General features: G+C 40.9%; 1 protein-coding gene across 1 annotated transcript in view; it reads right to left on the bottom strand.

The window, feature by feature from the left end:
- Positions 1-22,630, bottom strand: part of oxsr1.L (oxidative stress responsive kinase 1 L homeolog) — a 66,031-nt gene extending 43,401 nt beyond the window's left edge. Inside the window, 1 exon segment of the mRNA NM_001093445.1 lies at positions 22,406-22,630. Coding sequence (NP_001086914.1) covers positions 22,406-22,487 — 82 coding nt within the window. The 5' untranslated portion in view covers positions 22,488-22,630.
- Positions 22,631-23,726: the final 1,096 nt, after the last annotated feature.

Here is a 23,726-nt window from a genome sequence, read left to right as displayed (position 1 = left end):
GTACAGTGGGTAAAGGTGGCCATACATGGAAAGATCCTAACGTAGCCCAAACGGGCAGTCGGATCGCGGGGCCGCATCAACGAATAGATGCCGCGCGCGATCCAACGGGATTTTCTGTCCCATCCGATCGAGATCTGGCCGACTTTCGGCCAGATCTCCATCGGTGAAGCCCGTCGGGGGGCCCCATACACGGGCCAATAAGCTGCCGACACGGTCTGTCGGCAGCTTTTATCGGCCCGTGTATGGCCACCTTAAGAAATGCTGTTCAGCAGGAACAGCCCCCTAGGTTTGCTCATTGTACTAAGCACAATTGTTCTAAGCACAATTCAGCAGGAACAGCCTCCTAGGTTTGCTCATAGTCTGTACAGAGAAATCCCATAAAACTATGGCAGCATAGGTATTCCCCTGTACTAAGCACAATTCAGCAGGAACGGTCCCCTAAGTTTGCTCATAGTCTGTACAGAGAGATCCCATAAAACTATGGCAGCATAGGTATTCCCCTGTACTAAGCACAATTCAGCAGGAACGGTCCCCTAAGTTTGCTCATAGTCTGTACAGAGAGATCCCATAAAACTATGGCAGCATAGGTATTCCCTGTACTAAGCACAATTCAGCAGGAACAGCCCCTACATTTGTTCTTAGTCTGTACAGAGAGATCCCATAAAACTATGGCAGCATAGGTATTCCCTGTACTAAGCACAATTCAGCAGGAACAGCCCCCAAGTTTGGTCATAGTCTGTACAGAGAAATCCCATAAAACCATGTGCTACAAATAATAAAAAATTAAAACTAATTGCAAATTGTCTCAGAATATCACTCTCTAAATCATACTAAAAGTTAATTCAAAGGTGAACAACCACTTTACGTTTCCCAGTCCATAGCCATTATCAAGCAGTGGTATGATGCAGTCACTGAGCTGAGATTAGCTGACAGTCAGGGAGGTGCAAGTATCTGCTGCTGTTGCCTGGGCTTTCCAGAGAATCTGCTTTAGGTTACTTACGCTGGAGGGCATTAGCAACCAAATAACATTACTGAAAAGCACAAGCCTATTAAGTTCAGCCGCTCAGAAGCCAATTAGCTGCAGCCGATTCCCACACAACAAAGAACAGAAAATCGTTGCCAAAAAATCCCATTACGATTAAATTCATATGTCTCTATTGCAAGACATCACCTGAGCCAGTTCTCTATCATAGACAACAACAGAAATTGAACGTTTTCTCAAAAAAACATAATAACCAAATAGTGGTTTAATATCCAAAAACATTAGGACATTACAAAGTGAAGGCCGGTGCTTGTTGGGGCACCCATAGGAGAATGGTGAGAAGAGGTGAGCTACTTTGTTATATACCAGTTCTCTATCATACAGAAAGTCAAGGGAATATTCACGTTAAATTAGTTAAAGTTAACTAAAGGGGTGGTTCACCTTCAGGTGAACTTTAAGTATGTTATAGAATTGCCTAATATTTGAAACTTTGGTCTTAATTTTTATTTGTATTAATAATTATTTAATTAACAATTTAATAATTTCCCTCTCTCTTCTGACTCTTTCCAGCTTTCAAATGGGGATCACTGACCCCAGGAGCCAAAAAAAAACTATTCCTCTTTGAGGCTACAATTTTATATTTATTGTTACATTAGATTACTTATCTCTCTATTTCAACCGTCAATTCATATCCCTATCTCTGTTACAAACCACTGCCTAGTTGCTAGGTTAAATTGAACCCTAGCAACCAGACAGCGGCTAAATTCAGAAACTGCTGGGAAAAAAAAAGATCTACAAATAGTAAAAAGAGATGTAATGGCTACTAAAAATAGTATCTGTGTGACCATTTCTTTCTTCTAGTTCTGCCTTTGAAACAAAGTAGCAGAAGTCAATTCTCCATCCAGATGCCTTAAAGGGGTGTTTCTAAGCAACTTTTCAACTGGTCTACATTATTATTATTTTTTATAGTTTTTTTTTATTATTATTTACCTTCTTCTGACTCTTTCCAGCTTTCAAATGGGGGTCACTGACCCCATCTAAAAAACAAATGCTCTGCAAGGCCACAACCATATTCATATTCCAGTCTTTTTTACATATCAATGCATGGTTTTCATTTTTTATTATTCGTGGTTTGAGTTATTTCGCTTTTTATTCAGCAGCTCGCCAGTTTAAAATGTCAGCAATCTGGTTGCTAGGGTTCAAATTAACCTGGCAACCAGATTGCTGAAATTGCAAACTGGAGAGCTGCTGAATAAAAAGCGAAATAACTCAGAAGCCACAAATAATAAAAAATTAAGACCAATTGCAAATGGTCTCAGAATAGCGGGTCAGGCGGGTTCGGGTCATTTGCCGCATTAAGTCTTTGGGTTGAGTGGTTCCATCCGCTCTTCCCGCCCATGACCAAACACTTCCCAGCTTCCGGCTCCTCCATTTATATTCACACCTGCCCCGCCCCTTTCATGATGAGTGGGTGGGCACGGGTCTTCAAATTGAAGAGTTGAGCCAGGTCTGGCCGGGTGTGAGTGGGTTAGGGTCGAGTGTGGGTCCCCTTTAAAAGGAGGGTTCAAACCCAAAAATAACATATTGCTTAATAAGAGTAAATGTAATTCTAAGCAACTTTCCAATATACAGTAACTAAAGTTTTTCCATGGTTTTATAGTTGTTAGTAAATGTAATGGCTACTACAACAGTATCTTTGTGGTTATTTCTGAAACAACATAAAGTAGCAGAGGTCAGTGATTTAATGTGATTTAATAAACTGCTTTTTACAACATTGTTTCAACTGACCAGGACAGAGAATAGAAATGGCCGCCTAGACACTGCTTTCAATAGCAAATGCATTTACACAGAACTTTATAACCAGTGAAAAGATCTAATGAATGTATATTGGAAAGTTGCTTTAAATTATATTTTGTTTCATTCAGCACAAATTTTATTAGTGGGTTTGCGCCGCCTTTAAATAACATTTGTTCTGTTGCCGGTTAAGTCGGCCTTTCATCTGGCAGCTAATACTATAGTACAGATAGAGGATGTTGTTTCTCTTCTGCCAATTCTCTCTCTCTAAGAATAAGACAAGCCAGGAATGCCATGCCCCTCTCTAGACATCACTGCCTGCGGGTCAATTCCGCACTATATTTTTAGCCCGTGTGAGTGTTTATTGAATATTAAATGAAACATCAAGAGATAGATATTGACAGCAGGAAGCGTCTCGGCTCCTTCTCTGCCCATCAGCGGCTGCAACTGTCACTTAATCCCCAGCGGGCTCCCTAAAAAGGGTCAGAGGCTTAAAGGACAAGGAAAGTCTAAAATAGAATAATGCTAGAAATGCTGTATTTTTTATACTAAACATAAACAAGAACTTACTGCACCACAACCCTAATCAAACAAATGATTTATGCTTTCAAAGTTGGTCACAGGGGGCTGTCATCTTGTAACTTTGTTATACATCTTTGCCTGACCCTGACCCTGCACATGCTCAGTGTGGTCTGGGCTGCTTAGGGATCATCATAAACAAAGCTGCTCGAATTCTGCAAGGCTGTGAAGTAAGGCGGGGGCTCCCCCTGCTGTTCATAAGTATGATTGTTTCCATGCTCAGCAGTTAGGGACCGTCTGACAATTCCTATCCACAGCAGTAAATGAAGGGAGAATTTCACTGCATACAGTCAGGTTTCTTATAAAAACGGTACACATTTTTTTAATTGAAGTATATTAGAGATAGGTTTCTTTTTCATTAAAGAAAGTAAAAATGGGATTTTATTGTTTTGCCTTTCCTTGTCCTTTAAAGAAAAAAATTAGAATCCCAAGTGCCACGTGGAATAGGTCGGCATTTTCGCTGGTCCTAGAGGTACATAATCATGCCGCTCATTTCCACTGATGATCTGGATAAAGGAAGAAAACTAAACAGGAGTCTTCCAGCAATGAAAGTCAGTAATTCTCATCCTCCCTAGAGCGGATGTGATAATGAAAATTGTTCTTCTGTTTCAGTACAGGAATAAGAAAAACTATGGGATTAATATCAGTTTAGGGAAGTTTTTGTAAGAAGGTGTTAAAAGGGTTTTTCATGTTTGAGACAACATTTTGTATTTTGTAGAGCGTGATATTCTGAGACAATTTGCACTTGGATTATGATTTGCGAGTTATTTAGCTTTTTATTCGGCAGCTCTCCAGTCTGCAATTTCAGCAATCTGGTTGCTAGGGTCCAAATTACCCTAGCAACCATGCACTGATTTGCATAAGAGACTGGAATATGAATAGGAGAGGGATTGAAGAGAAAGGAGTAATAAAAAGTAGCAATAACATTACATTTGTAGCCTTACAGAGCATTTGTCTTTAGATGGGGTCGGTGACTTCCATTTGAAAGATGGAAAGAATCAGAAGAAAAAGGCAAATAATTTAAAAAAACTATAATAAAAATAAATAATGAAGGCCAATTGAAAAGTTTCATAAAATTGGCCATTTTATAACTAAAAAGTTAACTTAAAAGTGAACCACCCCTTTATTAACAAGCTGGAGGTACAGGTAATAAATGAAGAAGAGAGACAAAAATAAAGAGAAAGGAAACAATGGAGAAATGGTGTAGATCTTGCCAAAAATTCCTTGGCCTAGGAGCGGACGGTTTTGCTGGACAGCTGGAAACTCCTTTCCATTTATACCGTATTGCTTTGTCCCATGGTACATCAGCAAGTGGAGTATTCACTATAGCTCCAGTCTAACCTCTCTCAACTAGGATTCAGGCTTTTACAGCAGGATTTGGAATCAGCCGAATCCTTCTGCCCGGCCGAACTGAAATACTTATTTGCATATGCAAATTAGGGGCGGGAGGGAAATGCATGACTTTTTGTCATAAAACAATTAAGTAAAAAATGTTTCCCCGTTCCCAAAGGATTCGCAAAGAATTCGGAGGTCGGCCAAATCCAAAATAGTGGATTCGGGGAATCCCTACTCTTAGCATCTAGCAACCATGCGCTGCTTTAAATAAGAGACTGGAATATGAACAGGAGAGGCCTGAATAGAAAGATGAATAATAAAAAGTAGCAATAACAATACATTTATAGCCTTACAGAGCATTTGTTTTTGAGATGGGGTCAGTGACCCTCCATTTGAAACTGGAAAGCGTCAGAAGAAAAAGGCAAATTAAAAAAAAAACTACAAAAAATAAATAATGATGATAAATTGAAAAGTTGTTTAGAAGTGGCAATTCTATAACATACTAAAAGATAACTTAAAGGTGAACCACCCCTTAAGTCAAAAACACAGGGCATTGAAGTCCACCTGCACTTTTCCCTGGATTAATTCTGAAAAACATACTGTAGATTCATTTTACCTTGAATTGAATGCACTCAAAGTTTAAAGGAATATATCTCTGCAGATGACTAAAGGAAATCCAAATTGTGCTCCCGCGCATGTGTAACCCAATAAACACATCAAGCCCAATAGGGATGCACCAAGTCCAGGATTCGGTTCAGGTTTCAGCAAGATCCGGCCAATCCCAGTACCTGGGCAAATCCTTAAAATCTATTCATCACACCAACAAGGAAATTGCTATTTTATAACCCTTGTTTGTGCTAGTCTGTGATTGAAATTTAGGATACTGATTCAGTCAAATCCTTCATGAAAGATTTAGGATTCAGTATATCCCTACTACAGGTAGAAACTTTGATCTCAGGTTTTCCATTTAATAGTCTGATAAAATAACCAATGTGTGGGTTGCGCTGCATCTGGCGCGGGTGCAGGTCATCTGATGCCATAATCTCTACCCAATACTTTGTTTTATGCAAGTACCAACCTGCTGCGGGAATCTTATGCAATTATCACTAATTGGGGTGGCCTTTGGTCCCCCAGTTGCAGCCGTCCATTAAATCCTTTTAAATATATGGGTATGGGACCTGTTATCCAAAATGCTTGGGACTTTCCGGATAACGGGTCTTTCTGTAATTTGGGCCTTCATACCCAATAGGCTGGTTCTGCTTCCAATAAGGATTAATTATAACTTAGTTGGGATCAAGTACAAGCTACTGTTTTTTAATTACAGAGAAAAAGGAAATAATTTTTAAAAATCTGGATTATTTGGATACAATAGAGTCTGAATATAACTCAGAGCTTTCTGGATAACGGGTCCCACATTTTACTCTGTATTCTATCATTGGGTAATTCTCCCCAATTGCGAGTCTATTGCTGCGCAAGGATTTATTTTGGATGCTGCAAAGTTCATGGATAATATTAGTAGGGAAATATCAGGACATGCATGAGAGCAAAGGGGGCGAAACAGGCTTTTTTAGCTGTATCTAACAGGCAAGGTTTTCACAGTTCTGCGTGCGCTGCATGCAACAGACAATTCTCCCAGGAACCACAGGCTTTCCATTTATCTGCGCTTGTTAAAGGAGAGATGGGGAGAAGTTGGGGGCGGGTGAGACATTTGATGTGGAAATAAAAAATAATGACTGCTGAATTCACAAAAATAACAATATTAATGCTGCCTGGCGGAGCAGACGAGCAGACTCCAGCTCAGGAGAGATTCACAGAGTCACTCAGCATAATGTGCCAGGGATGCACAGTCACTTAAGCATCTTCTCCTCAAACACTAGCATATATAGATACAGTCAAACCTCAATATATATATATATATATATATATATATATATATATATATATATATATATATATATATATAGATAGATATATAGATATATATATATATATATAGATAGATAGATATATAGATATATAGATACATTTATAAAGTCCCAGTGCTAGGACTGGGTCACACAATTCAGCTACTCACTTTATGGCACAGTTAAGGGTGGCATTAACCTCACACCTCATTTTAATATCACATAGTCCCTGACATACTGATGCAAACAGCAACGAGGATTAAAGGTTTAATGGCTTGTGTATTATTCAAGAGTATTCCTCTGCAGCGGAATGAAACACGGCCTGAGTAGTAATAAAATCTAGTCTTACCCTCGTTTCTACCCCATATGCCCAGCTGAATTGGAATTGCCCAGTGGCAGGTTATAATGGTCATATGTCACATATAAAATATATTCAGGTTTAAAGGAGACATCTTGGATAAATGAAAAACCCCTAATTTTGTAGGCAATTAAAAGTAATATATGGCGTTGCTTTTACATGGTGCAAAGATGTATATTATCTTTAAAAATAGCCCCTTTATTGGAGCTCCCTATAGATGCTTTCTGGTGCCTGCCCCTGTTTCAAATGAGGGGTGGGCGAGTCAGAAGCAAAGTAGGAGGGGGACAGCCAATCACAGCCCTGCAGTCACACAAGCACAGATAGGCTTCTGTTTCCTATCAGGTTCTAGCTGCTAGCTGCCGATTGGTTCCTGTCCTACAGTGCTGAGAGCTGCCGGCTCCCCTGCACGGCCTGGGAATTCTGGGATCAGGAAGTGGAAGAAAAGAGGGATTACAAGGGTTTTTGCAGAAATATAAAATAAATCGGCCTGAAACACTACTTTATTTAAGCACAATTCTTCTATATCTAAAGGAGTATAACACACTGGTACATTCTTATTTTTTACCCAAAATGTCTCCTTTAAAAAGCACTGCTTGACTAGAAAATGCTGACAAATGCAGTTCCAGAATAGGTTGTGGTGTGTGCTCCTTGTTGAGTTATCTCCTACCGGCCAAAATAAATGGAACTCTGCTGCCTCTGTTAAAAGGATTCTCATTATTTTTTCATTATGCCAATTTAAGGGGTTGTTCACCTTTAAATTAACTTTTAGTATGATGCAGAGAGTGGTATTCTGAGAATTGGATTTTATTTGTGGTTTTTGCGTTATTTAGCTTTTTATTCAGCAGCTCTCAAGTTTGCAGTTTCAGCAAGCTGGTTGCTAGAGTCCAAATTACCCTAGCAACCATGCAATGGTTTGAATAGGAGACTGAAATATGAATAGGAGAGAGCCCGATATATAAATATGGGTAAAAAAAAAGTAGCAATAACAATAAATTTGTAGCCTTACAGAGCATTTGCTTTTAGATGGGGTCAGTGACCCCCATTTGAAAGCTGGAAAGAAGAAAAGGGCAAATAATTAGAAAAAAATAAAATAATGAAGATCAATTGAAACGTTTCTTAGAATTGACCAATCTATAATATACTAAAAGTGAACGTAATCTAAATTCTGCGTTCTGCCATTAGGTGGAGAATGTAAGAACGTTAACAGCAAATATATGTCTCAGCAAAAAAATCCTTGACTAATGACATCGCTGCAAAATTTCCATCCCTAAACCCAGCACGGTACAATATTTTGCCTCAATAGCCTTCTAGATTATAAACACATGGGGCAATTTGATGACACTGCCCCCTGGTGGAGAAAAGGCGCAGTCACTGCGGGTCATTTATCAACACTGGCCAAATTTGCCTATGGGCAGTGACCCATGGCAACCAATCAAATTGCTGCATTCATTGTTCTACTTTCAGCGGGCTTTAAAAAGCTATTCACTGATTGGTTGCTATGGGTAACTACCCATGGGCAAATTTGCCCAGTGTTGATAAATGAGCCCCACTGTTTCTAATGTTACTGTATATAAAACACCCCAGCTGACATACATGGAGCCGTGATATTATTCTGCACAAAATATACAGTATATGACGCCTAATTTATAAACCGGACGGCATAGTTCAACACCCCTTCATTATAGGGGTATATATTATATATGCTATGATTAAGGGGTGTTCCCGAAACGCGTTAGGCGTCCATTCCACAGCAGCCACTTGTTTTTTAATGTGGTTTTTACTTTATGAGGCTGTGTGCCCTCATTTTGTTCTTTTTTTATCAAGTACAAGCTACTGTTTTATTATAACAGAGAAAAAAGAAAACTTTTTTAAAAATATATATTTCGTTTTTAATTGAAAAAATAGAGTCTATGGGAGATGACCTTACTGGAGCTTTTTGGATAATTGGTTTCCAGATCCCCTATCTGTATTCCTATTGTCCCCAGTGTCTATTCATTGATCTTTTTTTGGGGGGGGTAGCAAAAAATGACGAATAGGGGGTGCCATTGCTGTAGTAAGCAGCCACAACTTTATCACGGTTTATTTAGAGTTCTAGCTCAGCACAATGATCAATACTTACAGAATAGAGGCTGGATTCATATTTAAGCAGAAACCAGTTTCTCAGAAGAGCAGGAATACGTGGCAAACAAGTAAATAAACAGCTTTCTGCACAAAGAGGAATTTCATAACTTTAGATATGTTGATACATGTAATGTGGCTGCCTTACTATTGCTTTACATAAAATATCTGAAGGCTTATTTACGGACGGCGGGGAGAGAGTGAAAATCACAAAAACAGGTGCAAAATTCCTTATTTTAGCACTTTACACTGTGTCCTGTCATCAGTGTCTGTGGGCACAGGGACAAGTACAAGACCACAAAAACTATGACAGCATAGGTATTCCCTTATACTAAGCACAATTCAGCAGGAACAGTCCCCTAAATTTGCTCATAGTCTGTACAGAGAGATCCCATCAAACTATGGCAGCATAGGAATTCCCCTGTACTAAGCACAATTCAGCAGGAACAGTCCCTAAATTTGCTCATAGTCTGTACAGAGAGATCCCATAAAACTATGGCAGCATAGGTATTCCCCTGTACTAAGCACAATTCAGCAGGAACAGCCCCTAAGTTTGCTCATAGTCTGTACAGAGAGATCCCATAAAACTATGGCAGCATAGGTATTCCCTGTACTAAGCACAATTCAGCAGGAACAGTCCCCCAAGTTTGCTCAGTCTATACAGGTAGATACCATAAAACTATGGCAGCATAGGTATTCCCTGTACTAAGCACAATTCAGCAGGAACAGTCCCTAAGTTTGCTCAGAATTTATACAGAGACATACAATAAAACTATGACAGCATAGGTATTCCCCTGTACTAAGCACAATTCAGCAGGAACAGCCCCTAAGTTTGCTCAGAATCTATACAGAGTCATACCATAAAACTATGGCAGCATAGGTATTCCCTTGTACTAAGCACAATTCAGCAGGAACAGCCACCTAAGTTTGTTCATAGTCTGTACAGAGAGATCCCATAAAACTATGGCAGCATAGGTATTCCACTGTACTAAGCACAATTCAGCAGGAACAGTCCCCTAAGTTTGCTCATAGTCTGTACAGAGAGATCCCATAAAACTATGGCAGCATAGGTATTCCCTTGTACTAAGCACAATTCAGCAGGAACAGCCACCTAAGTTTGTTCATAGTCTGTACAGAGAGATCCCATAAAACTATGGCAGCATAGGTATTCCCCTGTACTAAGCACAATTCAGCAGGAACAGCCACCTAAGTTTGTTCATAGTCTGTACAGAGAGATCCCATAAAACTATGGCAGCATAGGTATTCCCTTGTACTAAGCACAATTCAGCAGGAACAGTCCCCTAAGTTTGCTCATAGTCTGTACAGAGAGATCCCATAAAACTATGGCAGCATAGGTATTCCCCTGTTCTAAGCACAATTCAGCAGGAACAGACCCCTAAATTTGCTCATAGTCTGTACAGAGAGATCCCATAAAACTATAGTAATGTAAGCTTAGGTATACTGTAGGTATTCCCATGTACTAAGGCTGCACTGGACCAATAATTACAAAAGGGATATAAGATCACAGAACATACCCATGCCTACTATATATGACATGGGATGACAAATGCTTATTCTTCCCTATTATATAAATACCACCCAGCAGAAAGTAACTGCTAGCCCATATGATCATTAGCCTCTGCGCATCAGCACCAATAGGAATAAATTGTAAAAAATTAACAATAAATATAAATATATATCATGAGCATAAGTAATGATCTATGCATATAGAATGAAATGCCTTTTATGCTAAAACTACATAGAACACTAGGAAAATCATCAGGACCCCTCCACCGCCATCCGTCCCTGGAACCTGCAGCCCTGCTCCTGAATGGGTTAAACACACAGCCCTGGGGTGTAATGAAGTCAGGCCCCTGCCTCTCTGCCACAAATCAAAAGCCCAAATTCACAGGGATGGAGGCCGTCCCGCCCCTCTCCCAAGTGAGGAAATTCCAGAGATTCCCAACTTCTAAAGGAGCCCTGATCTCTTAGGCTTATTGATATTCCACTGCCATCCGGGTGCCGCTGTAGGAGCCGGGAGTGAGTGGGACAAGGGCTGCTAAGAGGTGCACCCACCCCCATAACGATGCGCTGCATGGTACAGTCCCACAGCCTCTCATTCAGATAATGGGGCACAGTGCAACAATTCATAGGCAACGGCCTCCCAAAAAAATAAATAAATAAATGCAACTACCCAACATCCATTTATTGCTATGTTCAACGGCTTTCAAATGAATGCACTTGCTGATTACGACTCTTGAAATAATGTAGCAGAAGTCAGTTTTCCTCCAGATCTGCTACATTGTGTCAGGACCAGCAGTGCAGATACATGATGCTTATTAATCAATCATTACAAGGAAATTAGATTTGCATATGTTAGGTTAATGGTACAATTGTCACGCACTACAGTTGCGCCGCTAGATTGGTGCTGCGCAGTTGAGGGCGTGTGCGGGAAGGGCGGTTAGAAAGAGTCACGCCGACTTGCACCAACACTCCGAGACCGGCGCCTGGGAAACTACAACAAAGGGAGAGCACTGGGCCGGCGAAGAAGAATGGGAAGGAAGCGATGAGCTCTTATGTTTGTGCATTTGAACTGCAGGGTGTGACACCTTTATACTCACGGCTCACAAGCACCCAAACCCCCCACCCATTCACCCTGTTCAACTCCAGCCTCACTGTTTGTATAATCTGCAAATTTAGGGGCAGATTTATCAAGATTTTTTTAAACTCCCATAACTTCGAAATTCGAAGAAAAAAAAGACCAACCCAAATTTATTTAAAAAAAAAAAAAAATCGAAGTTTTTTTCTGCGAGTCAATAGGCTGTATTCAATCGAATTCGATTCAACGTTTTTTTTAAAAAAAAACCAATTGACCCCAAATTAGTTCTAGGAGGTCCCCCATAGGCTAAAACAGCAATTCGGCAGGTTTTAGATGGCGAATGGTTGAATTTTTAAAGAGGCAGTACTTTCAAATTTGGACTATTCTCTAGACGAAGTACACAGAAAATAGCTTGAAATTCGATTTTTTTTTTTTTTACTTCGAATTTTCAATTCAACCCTTGATAAATCTGCCCCTTCTATTAGAGTACACTGCTCACTCAATAGTCACCCGCAGTATTAAAGGGGTGGTTCACTTTTGAGTTCACTTTTGATATGTGGTTTTCATTGTATATTTTTTATAGTTTTTGAATTATTCGCCTTCTTCTTCTGACCCTTTCAAATGGTGGTCCCTGACCCCATCTAAATACAAAGGCTCTGTAAGGCTTCATCTTTATTGTTATTGCTACTTTTTATTACTCATCTTTCTATTTAGACCCTGCCCTATTTGTATTCCAGTCTCTTATTATTGGTGCATGGTTGCTAGGGGAATTTGGAAGCTAGCAACCAGACTGCTAATCTTGCAAATTTGAGAGCAGCTTGAATAGGAACACTCAATAACTAAACAAAAAACGCAAATAATAAAAAAATTAATCACAATTACAAATTGTCTCAGAAAATCACTCTCTACATCATGCTAAAAGTTAACAACCCCTTTAAGGCCCCTATACACGAGCAGATATAAACTGCCAACCGATTCAATTGGCAGTTTATTGCTCAGTGTATAGGGCCCTCTGACAGGCTTCCCAGATCGATATCTGGCCGAAAGTTGGCCAAACGTGAGTGGATTTTTAAGCCTAGCCAATCGGATCAAGGAGCGCATTGGTTCATTGACACGGTCCTTGATCCGATCACCCGTATTCTTCTCATTGTGATCCTATCATTGGGCCATAGAGCATACGATTGGTTCGGCCTGGTATAACTCACCTTAAGGTGGCCAAATTGGGGAAGAGATTTACTTGGCCAACGTCACCAAACGAGCAGATCTCCCTATGTATGGCCAGCTTTATCCAGCTTATCTTCCTAGGTCAGAGGCAGCATATTTAGAGTGCAAGTTCTTTGACACAGGCGCTCAAGGAGCCCTGGAAACATAGCAACTACTTTACTGACATGCGGCAACTGTTTCGTTTTTTTTTTTGCCAGCAATGTCATTTCAACATTCCTCCAGGTCTGTTAAAAGGGCTGTTCCTTTAAATAAACTGTTAGTATGATGTAGAGCAGGGGTCCCCAACCTTTTTTAACCGTGAGCCAAATTCAAATGTAAAAAGAGTTGGGGAGCAACACAAGCATGAAAACGTCCCTTGGGGTGCCAAATAAAGGCTATATTGGCTATTTGGTAGCCCCTATGTGCACTGGCAGCCTACAAGAGGCTCTACTTGGCACTATACTTAGTTTTAATGCAATTAAAACTTGCCACCAAGCCTAGAATTAAAAAATAAGGCCCTGCTTTGAGGACCTTGAGAGCAACATCCAAGGGGTTGGAGAGCAACATGTTACTCACGAGTTACTGGTTGGGGATCCCTGATGTAGAGAGCGATATTCTAAGATTTGCATTTTGGTTTTGGGTTGCAGATAAGGTACTTTCGGGTCCAATCTTGTTAGTATGGGGGTTGGGTTTGGGTTTAACAAATTGGTTCCGCGCACGACTCTAGTTCAACCACATTTTATTTCTATTGACCAATGGGCAATTCTGCAATATCCTAGTGGAAGGGATAATTATTCATGAACTTGTGTTCATCGTGCCAGAACAGTGTCTTTATTCTGTATTGATGTACAGGTATCCGTTATCCTGAAACCCGTCATCCAGAAAGCTCAAAACATTATGGAAAGGCCATCTCCCATAGACTCCATTATAATCAAATAATCCAGATTTTTACAATTGATTTTATTTATCTCTGTATTAATAAAACAGTACCTTGCACTTGATCCCAACTAAAATATAATCACTTACTACCTTATTGGGACCAAAACAGACTATTGGGTTTATTTAATGCTTATATAATTTTCTTATAGACGTATGGTATGAAGATCCAAATTACGGAAAGATCTCTTATCCAGACAACCCAGGTCCCGAGCATTCTGGATAACAGTTCCCATACCTATAGTAAGTGTGGAGGATGCTGAGAGCTCAGGGAATTATGTAATAACAGTCTGCACTAGTTATTGTAACCAACAGCAGCCAATGAGCAGGTAGCATTCAATAGTGACCTGTTTGAAAGCAAAGATCTGATTGGTTGCTCTGCACTGGTATCAGATTGGGCTTGCCCAGTTTAATGATCAAGCTGGGTCAAAAATCGAGTTGACTGTGGACCACAAGGTAGCATTGAGGCAGTCCATGGCCAGTGGCTCTGTATGGATCCAGCTGTTGGCCCAAAATAATCACATCAGCATGATTTACTCAGTTAGACAGAGATCCATGTGATTGTTGAGCTCCCAAACCTGGAAATGTTGGTTTGCACGGCCTCCAGTAGCACATCCATTAAACATCACTGGCCTATAAAAGCTCCATGCTGCAGGGAAGATTGCAGAGATATTTTTACAGCATAGGCTGAGATACTTCAGGGCTGTCAGCCAACCAATTGTCTATTTAGCCATACAGTGGTTTGTGATTGGCTAAACCATACTCATATTTAAAGTGGTGGTTTATCTTTTAGTATGTTATAGAATGGCCTATTCAAAGCAACTTTTCAATTAGTCTTCATAGTTTTAAAAAGTATTTGCCATTTTCTTCTGATCTTTTCCAGCTTTCAAATGGGGGTCACTGACCCCCATCTAAAAAACAAATGTAAGACTACAAATGTATTGTTATTGCTAATTTAGATTACTCATCTTTCTATTCAGTCCCTCTCCTATTAACATTGCAGTCTCTTAATCAAACCAGTGCATGGTTGCTAGGGTAATCTGGATCCTAGCAACCAAACTGCTGAAACTGCAAACTGGAGAGCTGCTGAATAAAAAGCTAAATAACTCAAAAACCACTAATAATAAGAAAATGAAAACCAATTGCAAATTGTCTCAGAATATCCCTCTCTACATCATAATGTAAGCAAACCCTTTAATTAGAAATGGCCTTGGCTCTTTTAATGGGTGCAGAGGCATTTTGCAGCCAGCTGGCATGAGATAATTAAGTATTCAAAGGGAATTCAATTCTAATGACTACAATGGTTTATATTGTATTCTCCCTGATATTGTAGAAAGTAGGGATGCACCGAATCCACTATTTTGGATTTGGCCTAACACCGAAGATTCGGCTGAATACCGAACCAAATCCGAATCCTAATTTGCATATGAAAATTAGGGGTGCGAAGGGGAAAACATTATTTATTTCCTTGTTTTGTGACAAAAAGTCACGCGATTTCCCTGCTCACCCCTAATTTGCATATGCAAATTAGGATTCGGTTCTGCCAGGGAGAAGGATACGGCCGAATCCTGCTGAAAAAGGCAGAATCCCGAACTGAATCCTTGATTCACTGCATCCGTAGTATAAAGACGATATGTATGTATTACTGTGTACAGCCTGGATTCTGTTTGTACAGGTATGGGACCTGTGATCTAGAACGCTCTAGGTTTTACAGATAAAGGGATCTTTCTGTAATTTGGATCTTCATACTTTAAGTCTACTAGAAAATCATTTAAACATTAAATAAACCCAATAGGCTGGTTCTGCTTCCAATAAGGATTAATTATATCTTAGTTGGGATCAAGTACAAGCTACTGTTTTATTTTTACACAGAAAAAAAGGAAATCTTTAAAAATGTTAATTATTTAATTAAAATGGAGTTTATGGGAAATGGCCTTCTTGTATTTGGAGCTTTATGTATAAAGGGTTTCCTATACCTGTATAACACACATACATATTTCATCATTTGTTAACAGTGTGATGTTGTTGGTGACATGGCTCAGGTGAGAGCAATATAAACTGTAATAGATATATCGGACCACTTTTGCATAGGGATCAATGGATGCTACTTCTGTTAAAGCAAGCAAGATGGCAGCTCCCACCTACATATACCTACAAATATGTAAATAATGTGCACAATAAGCTACACAAATGTTGAATATTTGTTCTACAAATCCCATTTTACTGTACTTTTGTACAAATATTAAGTAAAACATGTCTTGGGTTATTCTGCACAAGGGGCTTATTTGTACAAGTGGGAGCTGCTCTACTATCCCTGTTATACAAGTAATTCAGTCTTGCTCATAGACTCCAGTGAAAGTACGACCTCTAGAGGACAAAGGCAAGAATGCATGACTTATTAAACAAGTACACATGTTGCCTGTTTCATGGCAGCAATCACATTTTACTTGGCACCAATCTATAAAATTCTCCATGTGATTCACCATGTATAGCAGTATGAAGCTCCTTTGTATGCAAGGGATAGGAGAATTGGGCAGCCCTGTATATACCAGCTATGTATAAGCCAAGTTTAAGTCATCTTTCACCGGCCAATGGAAATTCTGACTGTCGCTTCTAGGCACAAGTCGATTCCCAGCACTTACAGCCTATATTCCACAAGGATGACAGGCAGAACTGGCCCTTTGGAATTCTTTGGCATTTATCAGAGCTGCGAATTTGCATATGCAAATTAGGGGAGGGGAGGAAATTGCGTGACTTTTTGTCACAAAACAAGGAAGTAAAAAATGTTTTCCTCTTCCCACCCCTAATTTGCATATGAAAAAAATTTGCATATGCAAATTAGGATTCAATCGAATCTTTCACGAAGGATTCGGGGGTTCGTTATCTGGAAGCCCGTTATCCAGAAAGCTCCTAAGTATGGAAAGACTCAGTTTTAAAGAAATAATTAAATTTTTTCCTTTAATATTTCCTTTTTTCTGCAATAATAAAACAGTATCTTGTACTTAATCCCAACTAAAATATAGTTAATCCTTATTGGAAGCAAAACCAGCCTATTGGGTTTATTTAATGTTTACATGATTTTTTAGCAGACTTAAGGTATGAAAATCCAAATTATGGAAAGCCCCCTTAATCGAAAACCCCAGGCCCCGAGCATTCTGGATAACAGGTCCCAATCCTGTATATGCCATTTGGCCACCTCCCATCCTTAGAACACTTGTATGCCAAGATCCTCGGGTCCCCTGTATACCCGAGGGTGCATCTTGTGTGTGCGGCAGGTTAGGACTAGAGTGCAGATACCACCCTGAGGGGGAGCACAAGCTCACACAGAATTTCTACTGACAAACAGGGGAGTCATTTTCACTAACAGCCTTGCTGAATTTAAAACATGAGCAATAAAATAAAATAATATTCATTAGAATACAGGTATGTGATCCGTTATCTGGAAACCCGTTATCAAGACAGCTCCGAATTACAAAAAGGCTCCATAGAATCCATTTTATCTAATTTAAACAAATTCCTAAAATTGATTTCCTTTTTTCTCAGTTATAATAAAACAGAAGCTTGTACTTGATCCCAACTAAGATATAATTAATCCGTATTAGAGGCAAAACCAGTTTATTCAATGTTTAAATGATTTTCTAGTAGAAGATTACTAAAAGAACCCCGGTCAGGAAAACCCCAGGTCCCAAACATTCTAGATTACAGGTCCCATACCTTTATTAATATTTAGTTAATACCAGACGGATTAATGTTGTTCATTTACATGGATAATAAAATCCAAAACACAGGCACAAAGCATCATGTTTTTTACCCATAATACACAGCACCACCCCCAAGTTAAAATAACCCATGGTAAAGGCACAGGGGTGAAGTGCATGAGCTCTAAGGGGCTCAATTTGGCATTCCAGCACTTGTGCAGTTTAACTGGAGAGTTCTAGAAATATATAGTGGAAGCAAAGTCATGTTACACTGTATAGAGGTTAGATTTGCCCTTTAATCCTTCAGGCGACCTGTAGCCGAGTTTCTTTCTATAGAGATGATACTGGATAACCCAAGAAACTGATTCATCAGGTCAGGTTCCTATAGGGGAGGCTCTGGCAAAACCTTTGGCCAAACCACTGTAACAAGAAGCCTCAGAGCCAAAAAGAGAGGAGGGCTGAGCAGATGGCTCTAGGGAAAGGGAAAGACACTGAGAAAAGAAAAGAAAACTAGAGATGAGAAGGAGGTAGGACTACAGTGAGTCAGACAGATGATTAACCCCTTTAGTTTGAGGAAAAGAGATTCAACCTAATAAAAATGCGCGAGAAGCACGAATAACATTTAAAATATAGCTTTATAAATGGTGCTTAGTGATGTCATCATAATGGCTGTTCAGGTATGTAAATTGTGTCACATGACTCATGGAGACTTGTGCATTAGGTATTCCTTACTGTAAAATGTTAGAATTAGTAGTTACTGACCTGTGTAACTCAGCCTGCAGCCTTGTACCTTTATATGGTCACAGAACCACTCAGTCACTTCTAATATCCTTATCATTTACAGTAGAGGGTACATTATCCCTTATAATACATGAGTGATACTCAGAGTTCCCTGTATAACTCAGCCTGCAGCCTTGTGCCTTTATATGGTCACAGAACCCCTCAGTGACTTCTAATATCCTTATCATTTACAGTAGGGGGTACATTATCCCTTATAATACATGAGTGATACTCAGAGTTCCCTGTATAACTCAGCCTGCAGCCTTGTACCTTTATATGGTCACAGAACCCCTCAGTCACTTCTAATATCCTTATCATTTACAGTAGAGGGTACATTATCCCTTATAATACATGAGTGATACTCAGAGTTCCCTGTATAACTCAGCCTGCAGCCTTGTGCCTTTATATGGTCACAGAACCCCTCAATGATTTCTAATATCCTTATCATTTACAGTAGGGGGTACATTATCCCTTATAATACATGAGTGATACTCAGAGTTCCCTGTATTATTATTACTGAACAATAATTAAAGTGATAGTGCCATTTGCTAATTACCCCATTTATGATTTAATTTTTTTAAGAAGCTTTAAAGGTGTTCATGTTTTTTTATACTTAGATTATAAGCTCTAAGAGGCAAAAACTTTCCTTCCTTGTTGGGTCCCAAGCACATCATCTTGAGTGCAGTTGCAGAGATTATGTATTTCTATTAGGGATGCACCGAATACACTATTTTGGATTCGGCCGAAACCCTGAGTCCTTCTTGAAAGATTCGGCCAAATACCGAACCGAATCCTAATTTGCAGGGAGGGAAGGGGAAAACATTTTTTACTTCCTTGTTTTGTGACAAAAAGTCACGAGATTTGCCTCCCAGACCCTAATCTGCATATGCAAATTACGTTTTGGTTCAGGCGAATCCTGCTTAAAAAGGCCGAATCATGGATTCAGTGCATACCTAATTTCTATGTTCTAATGTATGTTTTCCTGGTCCATAAAATATACAGCACTGCACATACGAGGTGTAAATTTTATGTAAAGAGTTTATAAATACAATGTATCTGTTTACACTGCTTTAGCTAAGCCCCCTTATCTCTTTCACTCTCACTGTTAAATAGGCCTCTGACATACCCAGCACACAGCATTGCAGTAAATGTTTATGAGCCATTCAGATAAAGGCTATTTGATCCGGTTTTGTCTTGTGTGACACTGGTTTAGGCTGGCCATACATATGGACATCCGCTCGTTTGGCGGGGTCCCCAAAATAGCGGATCTCTCTCCGATATGCCCACCTTGAAGTGAGCTTTTGAGCTCGTCCCCTCAGACTGAACTGGCACCTTATCTGCTCATGTACAGAGTCGGTCACAGAGTCGGTCACAGAGTCGGTCACAGAGTCGGTCACAGAGTCGGTCACAGAGTCGGTCACAGAGTCGGTCACAGAGTCGGTCACAGAGTCGGTCACAGAGTCCGTCACAGAGTCCGTCACAGAGTCCGTCACAGAGTCCGTCACAGAGTCCGTCACAGAGTCCGTCACAGAGTCCGTCACAGAGTCCGTCACAGAGTCCGTCACAGAGTCCGTCACAGAGTCCGTCACAGAGTCCGTCACAGAGTCCGTCACAGAGTCCGTCACAGAGTCCGTCACAGAGTCCGTGTAGCCAAAAATCAGGCAGATAATTATTGGACAAGTTTAAAAACCCCATTGGGATGAGGACCGTTTACTCTCACTGATAAAGTCACTTCCCGACTACCTGTATTTGCATCTACTGTACTATAATCTGACTAGTTGGTCTTTTGGCCGAACAACCAGATAACATATAGGGCCACCTTTAAACCATGGACGTGGATCTAAAGCTGGACATAGACGTTACAATTACAATATTTCCAGGAAAGATTGTTAGTTTCAATACAAACGTGTAGAGCGGAATATATAAAGATAGAAACAATAGAATTCTACCTGTATCTGACGATTCAGTACTAACAATGGCCTTGAAAGGCGCTCAGTCGACGTACACGCGCACCAAATAGCGTACGCAAATTAGTTTCATACTATATTATTGATGCATCTATGGGCCACCCTGCCAGGCATTTGTTGCTTGTCATTTAAGAAAACAGATCATTAAAGGGGTGGTTCACCTTTAAGTACATGTATAACTGAGCAATTTTCAATTGGTCTTCATTATTTATTTTTTACAGTTTCTAAATGATGTGCCACCTTCTTTTGATTCTTTACCATTTTCAAATGGGGGTCACTGACCCCCATCTAAAAACAAATGCTCTGTAAAGCTACAAATGTATTGTTATTGATACTTTTTATTACTCATCTTTCTATTCAGGCCTCTCCTATTCATATTCCAGTCTCTTCAATCTCTTCACAGCAATACATGGTTGCTATGGTCATGTGGATCCTAGCAACCAGATTGCTGAAATTGCAAACTGGAGAGCTGCTGAATAAAAAGCTAAATAACTCAAAAACCACAAATAATAAAAAATGAAAACCAAATCGTCTCAGAACATCACTCTCTACATCATACTAAAAGTTAACTTAAAGGTGAACAACCACTTTGAAGCAAAGGCTTTGAATGAGGATTCAGGCTACAGAAGTGTAAAGCGACTCCAGCATTCACATACCCAATGGGCAGCCAATCATGTCACTGGAACCAGTTGCAGCTCTGCTCAAACCAACTAAGCTCATTTTGCGCCACCCACCAAGTTACCCTCCAGCCATTAATCACGGCAACTCCCAGCATCCCCTAAGAGCCAAGTGTAGAAGAACTGCAGAAGCAGCAGCAGGTAATACCTGAATAGTCCCATTACTGCCTTCTCTTGGCATTTCCAAAAGAAACTGCTCCCCCCCCTCCAAAGTTTATTTAGTACCAGACGCGCCCCACCCCCCTCTCTCTTTCTCTCTCTCTCTCTCACCGAGTTGGTGTCACCTGCCCTGTACTGACACCCTCCCATAATGACAGTCATGTAATTATTCAGTCTGTACCCGCCACCTACACCGTGTGCCCACACCATCCCTACCGACCCCTGCAAAGTCCTAGTGTTCTGCCTAGAACATCTGGTGCCACCTTTCACCTGTGCCACCCCCCAGCCTGGTAACCTACACATATGGCAGTTGATACTGAGTGTCGCCCCTCGCTGTGCCAGAAGCAGATGCCAGGCTCACAATGTCACATCACACTGGCACAAGCACACACCCATCATCTATCTCATGCTCCAACCGACACACACTCAGTATTCCAGGAACGTACACACACAGCTGTTAACCCTTCCTTGTCTGCCCAAATCCATCCTTTCCCACACTCCCCGACTCACACGTGTTGACTTACAAACACCCGCTGATCCCTGGAATCCCCTTAACCCTTTCTGGGATAATGGATAGGAATACAAAGGAGCATCCTGATACCTATGCATTGTGCATCACGTCCATAACCCGTGGCCTTCCAGCTGACCATCTACAACTCCCTGCACCCTGATGGCTAGGAGGCTTCATGTAGCAACGAGCGGGGTCCCTGACAAACACGCAGAAAGAATAAACCCCCATCTGAGAAAGGATTCACATATACCAGGGATGTCTAGCCCATAACCCTCCAGCCAATTGCCAGCAGCCCAGCTGGAGGGCCGCAGGTTCAATCTCCCTGACACCTATAGCAAATATGGAATAACTGTTGCACTATGTGTGATGCACTTTTTACTTTTACGTAGAATAACCTCCCCCTCTCACCAGAGCCCATAGAAACCTTGGGCCCCACAGTCAATGTCCCCTTGTGCCCTAAGAGCCGACGGATGGACAAACGTGATATTGTGCCTGTGTAGAAGGAGGGCTCCAATGCTGGGTCACATGAACTAGCCCCATACAAATGGTCTCGTCCAGTCGTGTAATAGGGATTTAATGTGCAATTGTAGCACTGCAGCAGAACAGCCTCTACAGGAATATACACACACACATATATACATATACACACACACACATACATATATTTATATATACATATATACATATAAATACACACACATATAGCACAAGGCACATCCAAGTACAGTATCTATATAGATGGATAATAGCAGAGAAATATCATATTAACGCCCAGCAGAGAAGGAGACCAAGCCCAACTACTCACCAATGACCTCCTGCAGTTCATAGTCGTCCCTGTTGATGGACCATGGGAGGGAGCTGGGGTCCTGCTGCTGCTGCTCTGACATGGCTCTCACACACAGACACACAAGGGCTGCTGGGCCAGGTGACTGCCTAGGCGATAGGTTGGCTCGGGCGGGTGCCGGTCTCTGAGGTCGCACTGCACTTCCTGCACGTTGAGCCCGGCTCTACCCCCTCCTCGATGTCTCACTTCTCCTCCTGCACTCACATTGCCAAACTTTGCCTTTCCCCCTACCCGGCCTGCCGTGCCCAGGGCCGCGTGACGTCACCGGGGCGCCGGCGTCTTGCGGCAGGCGCCATATTGTGTGTGGCAGAGAAACGCTTTTATTGCCCCACCTTATACCTCTTGCGACCTAGCAGGTGTCAACCAGCTGTGATTTTCGTTGCTGTTGCTGCACTTTAGTAGCCCATGTTCTGGCCCTAATCGGGGAATGCTGGGATGTATCATAAAACTGGGAATTATTCTACTGTACTGGGCTTGTCTCCTCAGGCCAGTCAAGTTCAGAGCTCAGCTGGAGAAAACTTGCTGCTGTACACACTACTGTAATTCATACCTCCCAACATTTTGGAAGTAAAAACAGGGACAAAATTGTTTTTCCGGCATGTAGCGAAGCAATTTTGTTATGACCACACCCTTTCTGTGGCCACACCCCTAATTACCATGTTTGTTTTACAAAATTTGGCAGGTTATGAAAGTTTGAAAATATTTCTCCTTATCTAAACTGTTTTTGTGTCTCAAAATTGTTACAAAGTATCTTATTTGCACTTGTTAGCTGTTCTGGGCTCTCTGCTAAAAGCCAATTAAGTTAGAAACTTTGTTTCTTTTTCTGGCTGTTCAGTGCAGAGAAAAGAGGGACTTTCCAGTACAAATGAGGGACTGCGGGTTGAGCTGTCAAAAGAGGGACTGTCCCCCGAAAAAGGGACAGTTGGGAGGTATGTTGTATTCTATTCACTATTCCCTGAGGAACGGTGTCGACAAGTCCTCCATCAGGGGTACATTTGTACAAGGCCTAAAGGGGGCCCTGCTGTGCTGCACTTTCCGAATTAGCCGGCCGTCTACTGCCAAATTTTTTTTTACTTATAGTGGGGTCCTGACCACCAATGGCTTTTAATAACTTGTGTGTGTGGTTTACCTTTTTATTACTGTGCGGCCATTTTACTGTGGGGCGGGGACCAGGCGCCCAGAAAATTTGGTTCCATGGGCCCAGTGTGATTTCTGATTGGGGTTGTCACTAGGGTTGCCACCCGGCCGGTAAAACACCTGCAAAGGCTGGGGCCAGTAATAC

Source organism: Xenopus laevis, chromosome 6L, assembly GCF_017654675.1.
Source record: "Xenopus laevis strain J_2021 chromosome 6L, Xenopus_laevis_v10.1, whole genome shotgun sequence".
In the NCBI taxonomy this organism is placed as follows: domain Eukaryota; kingdom Metazoa; phylum Chordata; class Amphibia; order Anura; family Pipidae; genus Xenopus; species Xenopus laevis.
Note: the sequence above shows the minus strand (reverse complement) of the source record. Positions and strands in the feature narration are given on the sequence as shown.